The sequence below is a fragment of the Prunus dulcis genome, chromosome 4 (genome assembly GCF_902201215.1).
Source record: "Prunus dulcis chromosome 4, ALMONDv2, whole genome shotgun sequence".
In the NCBI taxonomy this organism is placed as follows: Eukaryota; Viridiplantae; Streptophyta; class Magnoliopsida; order Rosales; family Rosaceae; genus Prunus; species Prunus dulcis.
Window position 1 is genome coordinate 12,748,877 of NC_047653.1, and position 19,699 is coordinate 12,768,575.

Genomic DNA, 19,699 nt, shown 5'->3' on the forward strand with positions numbered 1-19,699 from the left:
ATCACTTTGATTAAAAAAAATAAAATACTTATTGATCATTGAGAGGGAACTATATAATGTAAAAATGTTCTGTTGTAAGGATCATTCTCTTCGCTATCAAGGCTTAGGTTCGAGTCATGCTGTCGACAATCCTTTTTGGTGGGTAATCTGTAAAAACTGAAAAATGGGCTAAGACCCCCTCTGTAAGTTCTCAAAGAGACCTTAGCATACCTTGGCTTTGGAATAGGGTACCCTTCCCTTCCCTTAAAGTTTTTTGTAAGTTCTCAAATACCTTGGCCTTGGAATTGGGTACCCATACCTTGGCTTTGGAATAGGGTACCCTTCCCTTCCCTTAAAGTTTTTTGTAAGTTCTCAAATACCTTGGCCTTGGAATTGGGTACCCTTCCCTTCCCTCTCTGAAGGTCTGCAGCCGCCTCCCTCCTCCCCTGTGGGGGTGGGTGGCTTCCCCATCTTCCATCTTTCTCTCCTCATCTCCCTTTCTCCTTTCCTAGTTTTCTTCCCCTCTCCTATTCTCTCCCCAGATTTGTCTGGATTTTGGGTCCTTTTGCCTAGATCTATCTGGATCTTGTCTTTTGTTTGTTTGTTTGTTTGTTTGTTTGTGTGTTTTCTGTTGTAGGTCCTTGGTGACTTTTGTTTTTCTTGGATGTGTCTTGCTGTCATTGGGATGGTTGCGGTGTGGTGTTGTGGACCCAGCTTTTCTCTTTGGTTTTCATTGTGTTTTTCAAGCAAGTACTACAATCCACCATAGACGCCATGATTTTGTTGCAGCTTTTGGTCCACGCATATGGAATTTGCTCCAATTAAGTGTTTGGAGTTGGAAAAGTAATTGTTGCTGGTTTGTGTGGGATCGGATTTTACTTGTGCAAAATAAGAGGTTTAGCCATGTTGGTGCTACTAGTCTCTTTGGTTTGTTGGAGAGGAAGTGATGCGGTGTCCTTGTTTCAGTGTTTATTTTAGTCTAATAATTCTCAGAAACTCAATAGGAGTTTGCTGATGTATGTATTTAGTGTTCGACTTTTCGATGCGGATTTGCCGTTACTGCCGTTGCGCGGTAGATCTATATTGTAGGTCTGAGTACAGATGTTTCTTGTCTGCCAAATTGGGCTTTTTAGGTTTTTCTGGCATGCCTAATTCTCTCCAAATCAAACCAATTTATTTTTTTGTATGGTCACTGGAGATGTTGTACTCATATTTGGCATTGCAACTACTCTGTACTTTTTTTCTGTGTTATCAATAAAATTACTATCGCTTTTATTTTATTTTATTTATGAAAAAAACATTCATAGAACTTCAGGATAAGAAGCATTTAATGTGTTTGGCATACACCTTGCAAAATGAAGTTTCCTTTCAAAATCTAGTTCTTTCCACCACCTAATTAATTGACAGTATTATAGTTAACCTCACATTTATGTTCATGAATTTTACACATGTGTTTCATTTGAGTTGTTTATGATGGTTCTTCGAATTTAAGTATTATTTATGATAGTTCTTTGAACTTGATGTAATTTTAGAATTTATAGTAAATTTGGCTTACCCACTCTAAATTGAATTTTCCTTAACTGTAACTCATCAATTTTTGTTCCTATTAATAAAGAGTGCACCCATTTGTTCTATTTCCCCACTGACCTTATAATCAAAGTTTTAAAGACAAATTTACCCTTTGTAAAATTACTTTCAAGAACTTGGAAAAAAAAACCTCAAACTCTCCTTAAAATAAAAAATTAAACAATAAAATAAAACTTTCTTTATGAAAAACAAATTCGCTCTCCCTATGTCTCCCCCTCCCGAGCCACCCCAATCTATCCTTGGAATCTCTACAGCCACCCCCTAAGCAACCCTAGCCATTCCCCTGCAGAACTTATTTACGAGTCTTGTTCAGTAGATTAGGAAACATTTAAAATTGTTGGGGCTTTGGTATCTAAACCAAATCTTGAAGGAAAGCTTAAGATGATGTTGCCGCCATGAAAACTTGAAACTTTACTCGATTCTTAAGCAATATTTTTTTTTTCATGGCAAGCCACGTGATAGTGGAGTCTGGCTATTAACTAGTATAACCTACCTTATCAAATCTTATTGCATGGCTTTCACTATATTAATTCATTTCAGCCCTATGTAATATTTATTATATATTTTTACACTTTACAAAAGTATTAGATAGGCCCTTGTGCTTAATAAGCATTCTATTCAAAGTTGACGTGTTGCATGCATATAGTTTGTCAATTCTTGTTAAAGTATTAGGTGAAATATTTAAGCATGAGGCGTAAGCATTGCATGTATTCTTATTTATAGCCTTAATTTGAGAGTGCTCATTAAGCACCCTATAAAGCCAACGCATAGGGCTATATTTGGTGGTAGACTACTATCAAGCCACCCAAGTACTCTAGGAAACCATAGACTAGTTGTGGCGCACAAGTTTAGCTTTCATCTATTCCTATTACTTGGACTTTGCCGACTTTGGCACCTTATAAATAGCACTCCCTTATAGTTCTTGTATCATATTCCTTCACTTAAATTGCTTTAGTTTCCTAAAATTCGTAGAAAAAGAAAACAAAAGTGAGAAAAAAAGTGTTGTGAGATTTTGGAGAAGTTCAGGGTGTTTGGACTTGTGACTAAGAGTTATACAGTACTTTGAATTTGAGGTAGGGGTTTTTCTTGGGGAGGCTTTACATAAATTGATTTAATTAAATTTTCTGAACATTATGTTATGCTTGATAATATTATTTGATTATTATCCTTGATATTGGGTGTTTACATGTTGTCAATTATCATTCTAATTTGATTAATGTTGACATGTTCATATGTTATCAGTGATGGTTGGAATTCTTGGGTTGATAAAGAAATTATGAAAAAGAGGGTGGTAGGAAGGATCTTTTGTGTAGTTGAGTCTGACCATTGTAGGGACCAAGTTTAGGCGAGCTAGTGTGCACAGTAAATTAGGATATCAGCGGTATAATTGTCGATTAGGTGATTTGGGTTTGGAGATCAATAATTTAGACAAGATGACTAGCAAAAGGGGAATTATGGGATAATTGAGATGGGTGTTAGTTTATAAAATGGGGCATTTAGAATCACAGTGGTAAAATGCATGGTATGGGACATGCAGATTTGCTTGCCCTATTATATAGATTAACGGGTTGGGCATGAAGCTCATTCAAGCATTGCATAAATTATACATTATAAATCTCACTAATCACATAAGACATAGGACTCCTATTGAGCATGTAGTGCTCACCTCTTATTAAATCTATTGCAGGTTTTGAATTTGAAGTTTAGTTTGTGACCTGAAAACAAGAAGAACAAGTTGTGGATAATTTTTGGACATTTGTTGTGAAAAAAAATAAGTTACGAGTATGTTGTTTTCTTATTATTTTGCTTGTAAAATTACAATGTAAATTACTTTAGTTTAAATAAAAGTTTTTGTTCAGTTCTCATGTTTCTTGTTATTTAAATTTTTAGTTTTAGTTTTTCTTGTTACATGGAAACATATTTCAAAGTATATTGGCTTCACGCTTAGATTTATTATCGAGGGAATTTCTCTATCAAGATGTCATGGAGGTTCGAACATGAGGCAACTGATCTGCAAGTTGAGGCCATTAAACCCCAACCCTTATTTTTAATTTTTTTAAAAGATACTAAGGCCGCGTTCGGTATCGTTTTCACTGCCCGTTTTCCGTTTTCATTTCCTGTTTTCTGGAAAATACCTATTCGGGTGAACCTTTTTATTTTCCCTAAAAATATTTTTCAAAAACAAATCCAAATCATGAACAAAAGTTGAAAACGATATTATGTTGTTTTCGTTTTCAATCCATACAATAATTCATTTTTTCCATCTCTCTTTCTCCAATCAACATCGATTCTTGTCTTTGAAATTCTCCATAGCCATTCTTCTTCTTCTAAAATCTCTAAAATCTTGATTTACTTATAGAGGTGTCAAACGGGCCGTGCCGGGCCGGTCCAACCCATTTAAACTCGTGCCTTTAATGTATTCGTGCCGTGCCGTGCCGGCCCATTTAATTTATCGGGCCGTGCCGTGCTGGCCCATTTAGTAAAATCATTGATCCCAGCCCGGCCCAAAGCCCAAGTCCATATTGAAACGGGCCGTGCCGTGCTTGGGCCGTGCCCGTGCTCGTGCTCGGGCCATACTCGGGCCCAAGAACAAGCCCATTTAATTTGAATTTTTTTTTACTTGATTTTTTTTTTCCCACTAGATAATTAAAATTATAAACATAAAACATATAACTAGAAGCAAGGAATGATGAACTATTTGAAAACATTAATAATCAAACATCCAAACAATATGAAAAAGGTGGAGGGCAAAAATAGCTGCACTACTAGATGAAGATGAACCAAATAAATGAACAGTTGGAGCACTTTGTGTAGCTATTGTACCAACACTATATTTCTTCTCATACAACAAATAAGTATCATTGAATGTCTTCTGAATATTGGATATTGTAAGTAGGGCTGGCAATGGGTCGTGTCGTGTCGGGTTCGTGTCGTGTCGGAATAATAAACGTGTCAAGAATGCTCAACCCGAACCCAACCCATTTAATAAACGCGTCGTGTCGGGTTCGGGTCGTCTTTTATCGTGCGGGTTTCGAGTCGTGTAACGGGTTCATAAATAATAACATGCATGTTACAAAACCCACAACCGAAAAAATTTAAATTAAAAAAACAGAGAGAGTAGAGAAAATATAAGAAAAAGAAAGAAAAAAAAAAGATTGAGAGATGAGAGAAGAGAGAAGGAAAAGAAAGAAAGAAAAATAGAGAGAGAGAGAGAGAGAGAGAGAGAGAGAGATAGAGAGAGGAGAGAAGATTGAAGGAAAGAAAGAAAGAGAAAAGAAAGATGAGAGAAAACTAAAGAGAAAGAAAAGAAAGAAGAAAAAAAAAGGAGAGAAGAGGAAAGGAAAAGAGAGAAGAAGAAAGAAGGAAAAAAAAAGAAAAAAAAAAAGAAGAGGAGAAGAGAGAACGAAAAGAAAGGAAAACACAAAAGAAAAAGAAACATTATAAATATCAAAAGGTATACTATAAAATCACAAAATTGTTTGTAGCATGGTGGATAAGGTGTTTGAGAGAAATGAAGATGGTAGGAGTTCGAAACCCCTTGTGTGTGTGTTGAAATCTCCATTTGTCTTTATTTTTTAGTGGGTTAGCGGGTTGTACACGGGTTGACACGACCCGTGACACGACCCGTTTAATAAACGGGTTAGATAGGTATTATAGCGGGTTAGCGGGTTAGCGGGTTGACCCGAAACCCACCCGTTTATTAAACGGGTCAGAACGGGTTGACCCGAAATTGACCTGTTTTTTTATCGTGCGGGTTGAACCCGCTAATTTCTCGTGCGGGTTTCGAGTCGTGTATCGGGTCGTATCCGAAATTGCCACCCCTAATTGTAAGTGGTAAACTAATTGATAAATTTCTTGAAATTTCAGTCAATATTACTTCCAAACCACTTACTTTAATTCTGGGATCCATTATTGCACCAAAACAAAAAGTATAAGGAATCTCTGTCCAATACTTTTTATATTTAGTTTCCATTTGCTCACAAATATTTGTAAAATTACATGTAGTATCAAATCTGTATTTAGCAAAGGTAGCACCAATTGAAAATAAATCATGAAGTGCAATAGGAGATGTCGGATAATAAACACCAGAACAGTTACACGTAGCATCATAAAAAACTTTGAAAAAGTCCACCAAAGCAAAGCATACATTCCACTCTTCATCCCTCAACAGATTGTCATTCATTTTATTATTGTAATAAAAATTGATGACATTGGTGTAACCTTTACAACTTTTAAGCATGTGATAAGTTGAGTTCCAACGAATACGGATGTCTTTTTTCAATTTTATAGGTTTCAAGCCATGAGACATACACAGGTGAGCAAAGTCTTGCTGCCTAGAGCTACTAGAAGAAATATAACCAATAGCATCCCTAATCAATTGAAGCTGGGTTTGAATAACTTTTAATCCATCTTGCACCATTAGATTAATTATATGACACACACACCTCATATGAAAAAATTTTCCTCCATAAGAAGGATGTAAAACATGTTTAAATTGCTCAATAGCAGAAGAATTATTGGAAGCATTGTCAAAAGTAATAGAAAATATTTTATGAGTAATGTTATACTCCTTAAACACATTCATCATACTCCTTAAACATATATTGGAAGACGAAGAGGAGATGCAGAAATCGAGAGGAAGAGGAGGAGACGCTGCTTTGTTTTCATTGCTTCTTCACGAATCACGCACGGCTCCTAGAGTCTAGACGCTTTGAGTTTGAGTCCAACTCCAACTCTCCAACTCCAAATCTATTTGTTATGTCATCAAGGCTGGGTGGTTGTTTGTCAAGTGTTTTTATTAAGTCACTTAAGTCTGCCGGTAAGTAATTGGTCATTGCATCAATTTTTTATATTTTTATATTTTATTTTATTTACTTGCTGTTCCAAGTTCCAACTTGGTAGTGAAAAAATGCAGTAGATGATTTAAGTGGGCTCGGGCTCGTGTCGTGCTTGGAGCGGGCTCGGGCTCGTGCCGTGCTTGGAGCGGGCTCGGGCTCGTGCCGTGCTTGGAGCGGGCTCGGGCTAAGCCCGTCTCATGTCGGGCCACGGGCCGGCCCGGTCCATTGGACCTTTTTTAAAATCCCAGCCCGGTCCAAGCTTTCGTGCCGTGCCAAGCACGGCCCATTAATATTCGTGCTCGTGCCGTGCCGTGCCTCATTTAAATGGGCTGGACTCGTGCCGTGCTGGGCCGGCCCGACCCGTTTGACACTTCAAGCACTAGACCCAAAAAAAAAAAAAAAAAAATTCAACTGAGGAGCACCACTATGGAAACCCATCTCCCCCAATCCAGACCCATCGTCTAGTTTGCCGCACCGGCACCTCCAAAGCATGATCACCACCAAAGCAGTCGAACCATAATTGCCACAAACCCAATCGAACCACCATCACCACTCAATCGAACCACCACCAACCATTAACAAATGAAAACAGAGAGAGGATGGGTATGAAGAGAGAAGAAGAAGAGGAAGAATAAGAGAGAAGGAAGAAGAAAAGAAAAAAATAAGAGAGGAAGAAGAAGAAAAGAAAAAATTAAGGGAGGAAGAAGAAGAGAAGAGAAAAGAGAAAAAAAGGAAGAAAGAAAGAAAAAAGAAACGGTCTGGGAAGGAATTTAAGAAGAAAATAGGAAAAGATAAAAAAGAAGGGCATGGGCCTGGGAAGGAAGGAAGGGAAGAAAGAGAGAGAGAGAAAAAAAGAAATGAGATAAGATAATTTGTCTTTTAAAAAAATATTAGAATTTTTTATTTGTTAAATTATACTTTTTTTGTTGTTTATAAATTTTTGCCTTTGAAAAATAGCAGATTTTTTTTTAAAAAAATACACTTAAAAATAACTCACATATTATTATTTTCAAATTGTATTACTAAATACGTTTTCATTGTTTTTGTTTTCTGAAGATATTTTCTAATTAATCTACCAGACGCATTTTCATTTCCTGAACATGTAAATTTGTTTTCTTGTTTTCATTATCTGAAAATATTCTCTAAAAATACTCTCTGAAAACGTTACCAGACGGGCCTTAAAAATTATCCCCCAAAATAATTTTACATAAAGATGAATTCATAATAGAAAATTTATTAAATAATAGGTGGAAAATTACAAATGTGGTGGAAATAACGCCACCCAAAGCTATGCAATTGAAGCGTGTCCCACTAAAACCTCATGGACGCTTTAACACTTGGCAACTATGCATTGAAAACACAGAAATCTCCCAGACATGTAGATTCCAAACATAGGCCAGACATGTTATATTTGCTTTCAACTTTTCCAAATCATGAATTAATTACTGTCACACGCGTACTCGATCGTCTAGTAGTTTCTGATCATACAATTGCGAAAGGAATATTATATTAGCTACAGGATTACAACATCCAATAAATTCCCTCATAGACAACACTGAAATGACCCAAAAAAGAATAGAAAAAATAGACAACACTGAAAGGGTATCTAAAACAGCAGCCTGCATCGAGTTAAAGAAATGGAGGGTTTGGAGGGCAAGAGAAAGGGAGCTATGGCAACTTACTGTGTGACAGGAGCCACTGGTTTTATAGGGTCTTGGCTGGTGAACACCCTCTTGGAAAGAGGCCACATGGTTCATGCCACAGTTCGTGATCCTGGTCTGTTACCTCACCAACCTCTCACTTTTGCTTGTTTTGGTTCTTCAAGTTTTTCTTTTCATCCAAGCAGAAAAACTTATAGCTTTCTTTGTTCTGATTTGTTTGTGTTTATGGTTGATATGAATTGAACTAGAGAGAGAGAGAGAGAGAGAGAGAGAGAGAGAGAGAGAGATTAAGGACTACACTGAGTTAGCATTAGCTTCTGTGATTTGTATAATTTTTTTTTGGTCTAACATGGCTTAGCTAGAAAATCATCCATAGTTGCATATTAGACGCACACAAATTTTGAGTTAGCATCAGCTTCTGAGATGATTGGTATTGGCTTTTCAATCAAAGATGGCTTAGCTTTAAAAAATAAATATATTTAAAAAAATCGTCAGCACCCTGCATATAGAAGTCATGTGAGTACCAAGTTTGATAATTACATGCATTTAAAAAAAACTTGATGTCAATCTCAAAGATATGTGTGTATCATTTCCTTGGTTTGCTATTGGTTTATGTGGAGGTGATGGTGGGATTTTTGCAATGTACTGTAAACTATAATATTTAACCATGGAGAAAGAAAAGAATTGGAGTATCCAATCACCCAATAAATTGTAATTCAATTAGTCTTCCAAAGGAAAAAGTCTGACCATTAAACCAATTATGGGATTCTGATTTGTGGACCAAGAATGTTACCTCAATCATTCTCTTTAATTTCAAAAATATTCTCAAGTTGTGCAAACACGGTTTAGCCTAGTATGCAAGGGTCTTGATTTGCAAACTAATAGTTTCAAATTCAAACTATAATGACACATTGGCAGTGTGTGCGTGTGAGAAAACCCCCCTCCCCATTCCTAACTTCGACAAAAATGTTCTCAAGCTGTTTTTCTTGCTTAATGGTTGGTAATAGATACATTTATTTGATTTTACAATAATTCCTTAAAGAAGAAGAAAATAGAGGCTGGACTGGAGGTGGCACTTTGATCCTTTCTCTTTGCCAATTTTTTTACTAGGACTTTTCAGAGAACATTTTCTCTGATTTCAAACTTTAGCACATGAATCTAAGTTTCCATGGCATCTTTTCTTTGATGGGTGCTTCCATCACGAAGGAAACATTAATTAAATAGTATATATTTTTGGCATTTTGCTTTATAAGATAGAAATGTAGGATATTTTGGAACTTGTTGGTTGGTGTGACGTCTTACATTTTTTGTCTGTTAAGATGACTTTATATGCACAATTTAAAACACCCAAGTCTCATCAATCACTGGTTACATGCCCTCACTTAAGTATTATTTATTTTTATTAAGAATTAATCTGACTATTTTGGTTTTATTAAGAATTAATCTGAAATGAAGGCAACTATGTTTGCAAGTTACAACAACCATTCCTATTGGGCTGGTTAAACATTGACCTAACTCCTAAGCAATCCAATAGACTGCTAATCTAGGCCAAGAAATATTGGAACAAATCTAGATTGGACTGAGGAAGTAGCTCAGCCCAATTTTGTAACTTGGTCCAAATAATGGCAGATTTGGATTTGTCTGTTTCGTTTAGGTCTAGTTCATAGGTGGAATTGGATTTAATCCATGGGACTGCTGAGTCCAACCTTTTTGACAGTGATTTTCATCTTATTTGGTGATGAGGGCTTCTGTTTGGCCTGCTGAAACTCATTTGCCTTGGTCAGAACTGCTACAAATGGAAGTTCAATTAAGTGATAGTTTTCTTTTCAAAAAAATAAATTAACTGATAAAATGGTGAGGGGTGGAAAAGGTATGTTTCTTATGTTGAAAATTATTAGAACAGATCACTTTGCTCACAGATTAAAGCCATGTGAATCAAACTCCATGTATGATGTCTAGTTCATTGGTAGAGACAGCAACACAGAACAAGTAAAAATACTTTAGCGGTGAAATGAAAACACTTCTGTCCTGAATTACAAAGTAAAAGAATTGGATCATGCAATCAATTTCTGTTCTATATACCTCTTTGTCATAAAAAATGAAATCCTTAATTCATGAGCATGCTTTATCTCTTCTTGTTATTCTGAATGTTTTTAATAAGGCTGATCAAGTTCCACCTAACATCTCAGCCAAGTGTTTGCACCTATTATCATTGTGGACGAACACTGACCGGTTGAGATTGTTCCAAACTGATTTGGGAGAGGAAGGAAGCTTCGACGAGGCTGTGAAGAGCTGTGATGGTGTATTTCATGTTGCAGCATCAATGGAATTCAGTGTTACTGTAGAAGAAAACATTGGTAATCACTATGTAAATCTACAATGCTACCTTAATATCATTTAGTGGAGCATAACACTAATTAAGTTGCTCTCAATCTTTGACATCTAAGAGAGTTATGTGCAATCAAATATCATTGAACCTGCAATCAAAGGAACCTTGGATCTCCTCAAATCCTGTCTGAATTCTGGAACTGTGAAAAGGGTTGTGCTCACCTCTTCCATCAGCACTCTCACTGCTAAAGACAGCAAGGGAAATGCAAGAGCTGTTGTTGATGAATCTTGTCAAACACCAGTTGATCAAGTCTTGAGTGAAAAAGCAAATGGATGGGTAATGCTTCCTCTCCCTCTCATGCTATATGCTTACTACAAAATTGCCTACTCAATAACTATTAGAGATGTTGGGTATAATAGTGAATCTCCCTAATTATTATACATGAGAAATTTAAATAATAAAAAATCTTTGACAGGTTTATGTACTTTCAAAGATTCTCACAGAGGAAGCAGCATTTAGATTTGCAAATGAGAATGACATTAATCTGGTATCAGTGATAACAAGTACTGTTGGAGGTCCATTTCTCACTTCCAAGGTTCCATCAAGCATTCAAGTTCTTTTTTTTTTTTTTTTTTAAACATTCATAGAACTTCAGGATAAGAAGCATTTAATGTGTTAGGCATACACCTTGCAAAATGAAGTTTCCTTTCAAAATCTAGTTCTTTCCACCACCTAATTAATTGACAGTATTATAGTTAACCTCACATTTATGTTCATGAATTTTACACATGTGTTTCATTTGAGTTATTTATGATGGTTCTTCGAATTTAAGTATTATTTATGATAGTTCTTTGAACTTATGTAATTTTAGAATTTATAGTAAATTTGGCTTACCCACTTTAAATTGAATTTTCCTTAACTGTAACTCATCAATTTTTGTTCCTATTAATAAAGAGTGCACCCATTTGTCTTATTTTCCCACCGACCTTATAATCAAAGTTTTAAAGATAAGTTTACCCTTTGTAAAATTACTTTCAAGAACTTGGAAAAAAAAACCTCAAACTCTCCTTAAAATAAAAAATTAAACAATAAAATAAGACTTTCTTTATGAAAAACAAATTCTCTCTCCCTATGTCTCCCCCTCCCGAGCCACCCCAATCTATCCTTGGAATCTCTACAGCCACCCCTAAGCAACCCTAGCCATTCCCCTGCAGAACTTATTTACGAGTCTTGTTCAGTAGATTAGGAAACATTTAAAATTGTTGGGGCTTTGGTATCTAAACCAAATCTTGAAGGAAAGCTTAAGATGATGTTGCCGCCATGAAAACTTGAAACTTTACTCGATTCTTAAGCAAGATTTTTTTTTCATGGCAAGCCACGTGATATGTGGAGTCTGGCTATTAACTAGTATAACCTACCTTATCAAATCTTATTGCATGGCTTTCACTATATTAATTCATTTCAGCCCTATGTAATATTTATTATATATTTTTACAATTTAAAAAAGTATTAGATAAGCCCTTATGCTTAATAAGCATTCTATTCAAAGTTGACGTGTTGCATGCATATAGTTTGTCAATTCTTGTTAAAGTATTAGGTGAAATATTTAAGCATGAGGCGTAAGTATTGTATGTATTCTTATTTATAGCCTTAATTTGAGAGTGCTCATTAAGCACTCTATAAAGCCAACGCATAGGGCTATATTTGGTGGTGGTAGACTACTATCAAGCCACCCAAGTACTCTAGGAAACCATAGATTAGTTGTGGCGCACAAGTTTAGCTTTCATCTATTCCTATTACTTGGACTTTGCCGACTTTGGCACCTTATAAATAGCACTCCCTTATAGTTCTTGTATCATATTCCTTCACTTAAATTGCTTTAGTTTCCTAAAATTCGTAGAAAAAGAAAACAAAAGTGAGAAAAAAAGTGTTGTGAGATTTTGGAGAAGTTCAGGGTGTTTGGACTTGTGACTAAGAGTTATACAGTACTTTGAATTTGAGGTAGGGGTTTTTCTTGGGGAGGCTTTACATAAATTGATTTAATTAAATTTTCTGAACATTATGTTATGCTTGATAATATTATTTGATTATTATCCTTGATATTGGGTGTTTACATGTTGTCAATTATCATTCTAATTTGATTAATGTTGACATGTTCATATGTTATCAGTGATGGTTGGAATTCTTGGGTTGATAAAGAAATTATGAAAAAGAGGGTGGTAGGAAGGATCTTTTGTGTAGTTGAGTCTGACCATTGTAGGGACCAAGTTTAGGCGAGCTAGTGTGCACAGTAAATTAGGATATCAGCGGTATAATTGTCGATTAGGTGATTTGGGTTTGGAGATCAATAATTTAGACAAGATGACTAGCAAAAGGGGAATTATGGGATAATTGAGATGGGTGTTAGTTTATAAAATGGGGCATTTAGAATCACAGTGGTAAAATGCATGGTATGGGACATGCAGATTTGCTTGCCCTATTATATAGATTAACGGGTTGGGCATGAAGCTCATTCAAGCATTGCATATATTATACATTATAAATCTCACTGATCACATAAGACATAGGACTCCTATTGAGCATGTAGTGCTCACCTCTTATTAAATCTATTGCAGGTTTTGAATTTGAAGTTTAGTTTGTGATCTAGAAACAAGAAGAACAAGTTGTGGATAATTTTTGGACATTTGTTGTGAAAAAAAATAAGTTACGAGTATGTTGTTTTCTTATTATTTTGCTTGTAAAATTACAATGTAAATTACTTTAGTTTAAATAAAAGTTTCTGTTCAGTTCTCATGTTTCTTATTATTTAAATTTTTAGTTTTAGTTTTTCTTGTTACATGGAAACATATTTCAAAGTATATTGGCTTCACGCTAGATTTATTATCTGGGGAATTTCTCTATCAAGATGTCATGGAGGTTCGAACATGAGACAACTGATCTGCAAGTTGAGGCCATTAAACCCCAACCCTTATTTTTAATTTTTTTTAAAGATACTAAGGCCGCGTTCGGTATCGTTTTCACTGCCCGTTTTCCGTTTTCATTTTCTGTTTTCTGGAAAATACCTATTCGGGGGAACCTTTTTATTTTCCCTAAAAATATTTGTCAAAAACAAATTCAAATCATGAACAAAAGTTGAAAACGATATTATGTTGTTTTCGTTTTCAATCCATACAATAATTCATTTTTTCCATCTCTCTTTCTCCAATCAACATCGATTCTTGTCTTTGAAATTCTCCATAGCCATTCTTCTTCTTCTAAAATCTCTAAGATCTTGATTTACTTATCAAGCACTAGACCCAAAAAAAAAAAAAAAAAAAAAAAAATTCAACTGAGGAGCACCACTATGGAAACCCATCTCCCCCAATCCAGACCCATCCTCTAGTTTGCCGCACCGACACCTCCAAAGCATGATCACCACCAAAGCAGTCGAACCATAATTGCCACAAACCCAATCGAACCACCATCACCACTCAATCGAACCACCACCAACCATTAACAAATGAAAACAGAGAGAGGATGGGTATGAAGAGAGAAGAAGAAGAGGAAGAATCAGAGAGAAGGAAGAAGAAAAGAAAAAATAAGAGAGGAAGAAGAAGAAAAGAAAAAATTAAGGGAGGAAGAAGAAGAGAAGAGAAAAGAGAAAAAAAGGAAGAAAGAAAGAAAAAAGAAACGGTCTGGGAAGGAATATAAGAAGAAAATAGGAAAAGATAAAAAAGAAGGGCATGGGCCTGGGAAGGAAGGAAGGGAAGAAAGAGAGAGAGAAAAAAAAGAAATGCGATAAGATAATTTGTCTTTTAAAAAAATATTCGAATTTTTTATTCGTTAAATTATACTTTTTTTGTTGTTTATAAATTTTTGCCTTTGAAAAATAGCAGATTTTTTTTAAAAAAAATACACTTAAAAATAACTCACATATTATTATTTTCAAATTGTATTACTAAATACGTTTTCATTGTTTTTGTTTTCTGAAGATGTTTTCTAATTAATCTACCAGACGCATTTTCATTTCCTGAACATGTAAATTTGTTTTCTTGTTTTCATTATATGAAAATATTCTCTAAAAATACTCTCTGAAAACGTTACTAGACGGGCCTTAAAAATTATCCCCCAAAATAATTTTACATAAAGATGAATTCATAATAGAAAATTTATTAAATAATAGGTGGAAAATTACAAATGTGGTGGAAATAACGCCACCCAAAGCTATGCAATTGAAGCGTGTCCCACTAAAACCTCATGGACGCTTTAACACTTGGCAACTATGCATTGAAAACACAGAAATCTCCCAGACATGTAGATTCCAAACATAGGCCAGACATGTTATATTTGCTTTCAACTTTTCCAAATCATGAATTAATTACTGTCACACGCGTACTCGATCGTCTAGTAGTTTCTGATCATACAATTGCGAAAGGAATATTATATTAGCTACAGGATTACAACATCCAATAAATTCCCTCATAGACAACACTGAAATGACCCAAAAAAGAATAGAAAAAATAGACAACACTGAAAGGGTATCTAAAACAGCAGCCTGCATCGAGTTAAAGAAATGGAGGGTTTGGAGGGCAAGAGAAAGGGAGCTATGGCAACTTACTGTGTGACAGGAGCCACTGGTTTTATAGGGTCTTGGCTGGTGAACACCCTCTTGGAAAGAGGCCACATGGTTCATGCCACAGTTCGTGATCCTGGTCTGTTACCTCACCAACCTCTCACTTTTGCTTGTTTTGGTTCTTCAAGTTTTTCTTTTCATCCAAGCAGAAAAACTTATAGCTTTCTTTGTTCTGATTTGTTTGTGTTTATGGTTGATATGAATTGAACTAGAGAGAGAGAGAGAGAGAGAGAGAGAGAGAGAGAGAGAGATTAAGGACTACACTGAGTTAGCATTAGCTTCTGTGATTTGTATAATTTTTTTTTGGTCTAACATGGCTTAGCTAGAAAATCATCCATAGTTGCATATTAGACGCACACAAATTTTGAGTTAGCATCAGCTTCTGAGATGATTGGTATTGGCTTTTCAATCAAAGATGGCTTAGCTTTAAAAAATAAATATATTTAAAAAAATCGTCAGCACCCTGCATATAGAAGTCATGTGAGTACCAAGTTTGATAATTACATGCATTTAAAAAAAACTTGATGTCAATCTCAAAGATATGTGTGTATCATTTCCTTGGTTTGCTATTGGTTTATGTGGAGGTGATGGTGGGATTTTTGCAATGTACTGTAAACTATAATATTTAACCATGGAGAAAGAAAAGAATTGGAGTATCCAATCACCCAATAAATTGTAATTCAATTAGTCTTCCAAAGGAAAAAGTCTGACCATTAAACCAATTATGGGATTCTGATTTGTGGACCAAGAATGTTACCTCAATCATTCTCTTTAATTTCAAAAATATTCTCAAGTTGTGCAAACACGGTTTAGCCTAGTATGCAAGGGTCTTGATTTGCAAACTAATAGTTTCAAATTCAAACTATAATGACACATTGGCAGTGTGTGCGTGTGAGAAAACCCCCCTCCCCATTCCTAACTTCGACAAAAATGTTCTCAAGCTGTTTTTCTTGCTTAATGGTTGGTAATAGATACATTTATTTGATTTTACAATAATTCCTTAAAGAAGAAGAAAATAGAGGCTGGACTGGAGGTGGCACTTTGATCCTTTCTCTTTGCCAATTTTTTTACTAGGACTTTTCAGAGAACATTTTCTCTGATTTCAAACTTTAGCACATGAATCTAAGTTTCCATGGCATCTTTTCTTTGATGGGTGCTTCCATCACGAAGGAAACATTAATTAAATAGTATATATTTTTGGCATTTTGCTTTATAAGATAGAAATGTAGGATATTTTGGAACTTGTTGGTTGGTGTGAGGTCTTACATTTTTTGTCTGTTAGGATGACTTTATATGCACAATTTAAAACACCCAAGTCTCATCAATCACTGGTTACATGCCCTCACTTAAGTATTATTTATTTTTATTAAGAATTAATCTGACTATTTTGGTTTTATTAAGAATTAATCTGAAATGAAGGCAACTATGTTTGCAAGTTACAACAACCATTCCTATTGGGCTGGTTAAACATTGACCTAACTCCTAAGCAATCCAATAGACTGCTAATCTAGGCCAAGAAATATTGGAACAAATCTATATTGGACTGAGGAAGTAGCTCAGCCCAATTTTGTAACTTGGTCCAAATAATAGCAGATTTGGATTTGTCTGTTTCGTTTAGGTCTAGTTCATAGGTGGAATTGGATTTAATCCATGGGACTGCTCAGTCCAACCTTTTTGACAGTGATTTTCATCTTATTTGGTGATGAGGGCTTCTGTTTGGCCTGCTGAAACTCATTTGCCTTGGTCAGAACTGCTACAAATGGAAGTTCAATTAAGTGATAGTTTTCTTTTCAAAAAAATAAATTAACTGATAAAATGGTGAGGGGTGGAAAAGGTATGTTTCTTATGTTGAAAATTATTAGAACAGATCACTTTGCTCACAGATTAAAGCCATGTGAATCAAACTCCATGTATGATGTCTAGTTCATTGGTAGAGACAGCAACACAGAACAAGTAAAAATACTTTAGCGGTGAAATGAAAACACTTCTGTCCTGAATTACAAAGTAAAAGAATTGGATCATGCAATCAATTTCTGTTCTATATACCTCTTTGTCATAAAAAATGAAATACTTAATTCATGAGCATGCTTTATCTCTTCTTGTTATTCTGAATGTTTTAATAAGGCTGATCAAGTTCCACCTAACATCTCAGCCAAGTGTTTGCACCTATTATCATTGTGGACGAACACTGACCGGTTGAGATTGTTCCAAACTGATTTGGGAGAGGAAGGAAGCTTCGACGAGGCTGTGAAGGGCTGTGATGGTGTATTTCATGTTGCAGCATCAATGGAATTCAGTGTTACTGTAGAAGAAAACATTGGTAATCACTATGTAAATCTACAATGCTACCTTAATATCATTTAGTGGAGCATAACACTAATTAAGTTGCTCTCAATCTTTGACATCTAAGAGAGTTATGTGCAATCAAATATCATTGAACCTGCAATCAAAGGAACCTTGGATCTCCTCAAATCCTGTCTGAATTCTGGAACTGTGAAAAGGGTTGTGCTCACCTCTTCCATCAGCACTCTCACTGCTAAAGACAGCAAGGGAAATGCAAGAGCTGTTGTTGATGAATCTTGTCAAACACCAGTTGATCAAGTCTTGAGTGAAAAAGCAAATGGATGGGTAATGCTTCCTCTCCCTCTCATGCTATATGCTTACTACAAAATTGCCTACTCAATAACTATTAGAGATATTGGGTATAATAGTGAATCTCCCTAATTATTATACATGAGAAATTTAAATAATAAAAAATCTTTGACAGGTTTATGTACTTTCAAAGATTCTCACAGAGGAAGCAGCATTTAGATTTGCAAATGAGAATGACATTAATCTGGTATCAGTGATAACAAGTACTGTTGGAGGTCCATTTCTCACTTCCAAGGTTCCATCAAGCATTCAAGTTCTTTTGTCACCAATAACAGGTGGTTCTTCTGCTATACCTGTCTCATGAATACATGGACATGGCAAACTAATAGCTTCTTAAAATGCTGAATTCTCCTAAAATGACCAGATTAGGTGTGATTCATCACAAATTATGGAGTGATATCATAATTTCACAAGTCTACCACAAACTAAATGTTATTTTAATCTGTCCTGATTTTCCCAGATATCTTTCTGAAATGTCCCAATAAATATGTAAAATTAAATTATGTTTCAGTTTTTATTATGAAAATGCTTATAACTTATGATTGATGCATGGGACGCATTCTCAGAAATAAAATAAGAATTATGGATAGAGGAAGACAATTGAACATGTGGATATATGATCTTTTATGCAGGTGACTCTGAATTCCATGGGATATTATCTGCTGTAAATGCAAGAATGGGTTCAATTGCTTTAGTTCATGTTGAAGATATATGCAGTGCCCACATATTTTTAATGGAGCATGCCAAAGCTGAAGGTCCTTACATATGCGCTGCCCAAAGTTATCCGATATCTGAGTTGGTTAAGTATCTAGCTCAGGCATACCCTTGCTCAAATTCAAACAGGTGATTTCTCTGTCATAGACCTGTCAGTGTCAAGTAAATGATATATGTATGTAGACATATATGTTTAAGTATAAACAAATTCAAATACTATGTTCTAAGCCGCCGGACGAAAATTGAACCTTTCAAATGACCAAGGTTAAATACCATGTAACTAAATGGTATATCGTATTATCCGTCCGGCGAGCTTAGAACATAGTATGTGCTTTATTAAAGTATTTAAACAATGTGATTCTCAAGTTAAGTCTCCAACTTAGATCCTCATCAAATGGCTTATGTATTAAGACTAAAATACTCATGTTAACTGATACAGATTTATGGAGGAGGAAATTAATGATGTAGTGCCTTCAGAGATCTCTTCAAAGAAGCTAACAGATTTGGGATTCAGTTTCAAGCATGGACTAGAAGATATTATCCATCAGACAATTACTACTTGTCTAGGTTATGGCTTTCTGCCTCCTCTTTGAAGTTAGTGGTGTTCAAGTTAGACTGTATACTTTTTATGGAATTTTTGAAGATGAACGAAATTTGATGCTATGTGCCCCTCTGCTACAGTGCCCACGCGCGGGCAGCGTGTGGGTGTCCAAAGCGATAAAGTTTCGCCGGAAAATCTCAACATCTCGGGCCAAGACTTCTACCCTAGGTATAACACCCTATTTGGAGTCACTTTTGTTCTTGGGCCTACCTCAAAAAGTGACCGGAAGTGGCCAAAAACCAACTCCCAAAATCGGCAGAATTTCAATTCGTAAATCGAATTACCTACGCTCAAAATCGATGCAATCCTACCCAACCATCAGCTAGAGCATGGAAAATAGGTAGAAATCCATACCTTACTCGTCTGAATCGGTGGCCGGAGGAGGGAGATCGAGCTCCTTGAATTTTGGGTTAAATCAGGTCGGATTTTTGCATTTTTCGGCGAGCACAGGTGATCCCGGTGGCTGGGATTGGTCGGGATGGAAAGAGGAGGATGACACGGTTCTTTTGGGACCGGTGCCACCCCAAGCGGTGGCCGGATGCGAACATGTTTACCTATATCCAATTTTATGAAAATTCATTGCCATTATTGATGATTAATCAAAGATGTGGGCCTGGATGCAAAAATGTAGCATCATTCCTCTGTGATTTCATGCCACCCTAACTAAGCCAAACTAAGGTGGTCATTATTTAACCATAATCATAAAGGTGGAAAATGATATCTCCA

General features: G+C 35.7%; 2 protein-coding genes and 1 long non-coding RNA gene across 3 annotated transcripts; 2 read left to right on the forward strand and 1 right to left on the reverse strand.

Moving 5' to 3' along the window:
- The first annotated feature begins 7,965 nt into the window (after positions 1–7,965).
- Positions 7,966–13,036, forward strand: LOC117625396 (putative anthocyanidin reductase). Its single transcript, XM_034356953.1, has 5 exons — positions 7,966–8,180; positions 10,255–10,422; positions 10,513–10,730; positions 10,870–11,007; positions 13,010–13,036. Exons 1-5 carry the CDS (start codon positions 8,042–8,044, stop codon positions 13,034–13,036), a joined length of 690 nt encoding a protein of 229 aa, XP_034212844.1. The 5' UTR covers positions 7,966–8,041.
- Positions 13,037–14,870: 1,834 nt separating this feature from the next.
- Positions 14,871–19,337, forward strand: LOC117625093 (putative anthocyanidin reductase). Its single transcript, XM_034356679.1, has 6 exons — positions 14,871–15,085; positions 17,159–17,326; positions 17,417–17,634; positions 17,774–17,933; positions 18,291–18,501; positions 18,812–19,337. The coding sequence occupies exons 1-6, from the start codon at positions 14,947–14,949 to the stop codon at positions 18,963–18,965; spliced, it is 1,050 nt and encodes a 349-aa protein (XP_034212570.1). The 5' UTR covers positions 14,871–14,946; the 3' UTR covers positions 18,966–19,337.
- LOC117625094 lies at positions 17,241–19,433 on the reverse strand. Its single transcript, XR_004585411.1, has 4 exons — positions 19,328–19,433; positions 18,422–18,521; positions 17,447–17,569; positions 17,241–17,308 (listed from the first exon to the last, which is right to left on the reverse strand). It is a non-coding gene; the product is annotated as an uncharacterized LOC117625094 (long non-coding RNA).
- Between the last annotated feature and the right edge of the window lie 266 nt (positions 19,434–19,699).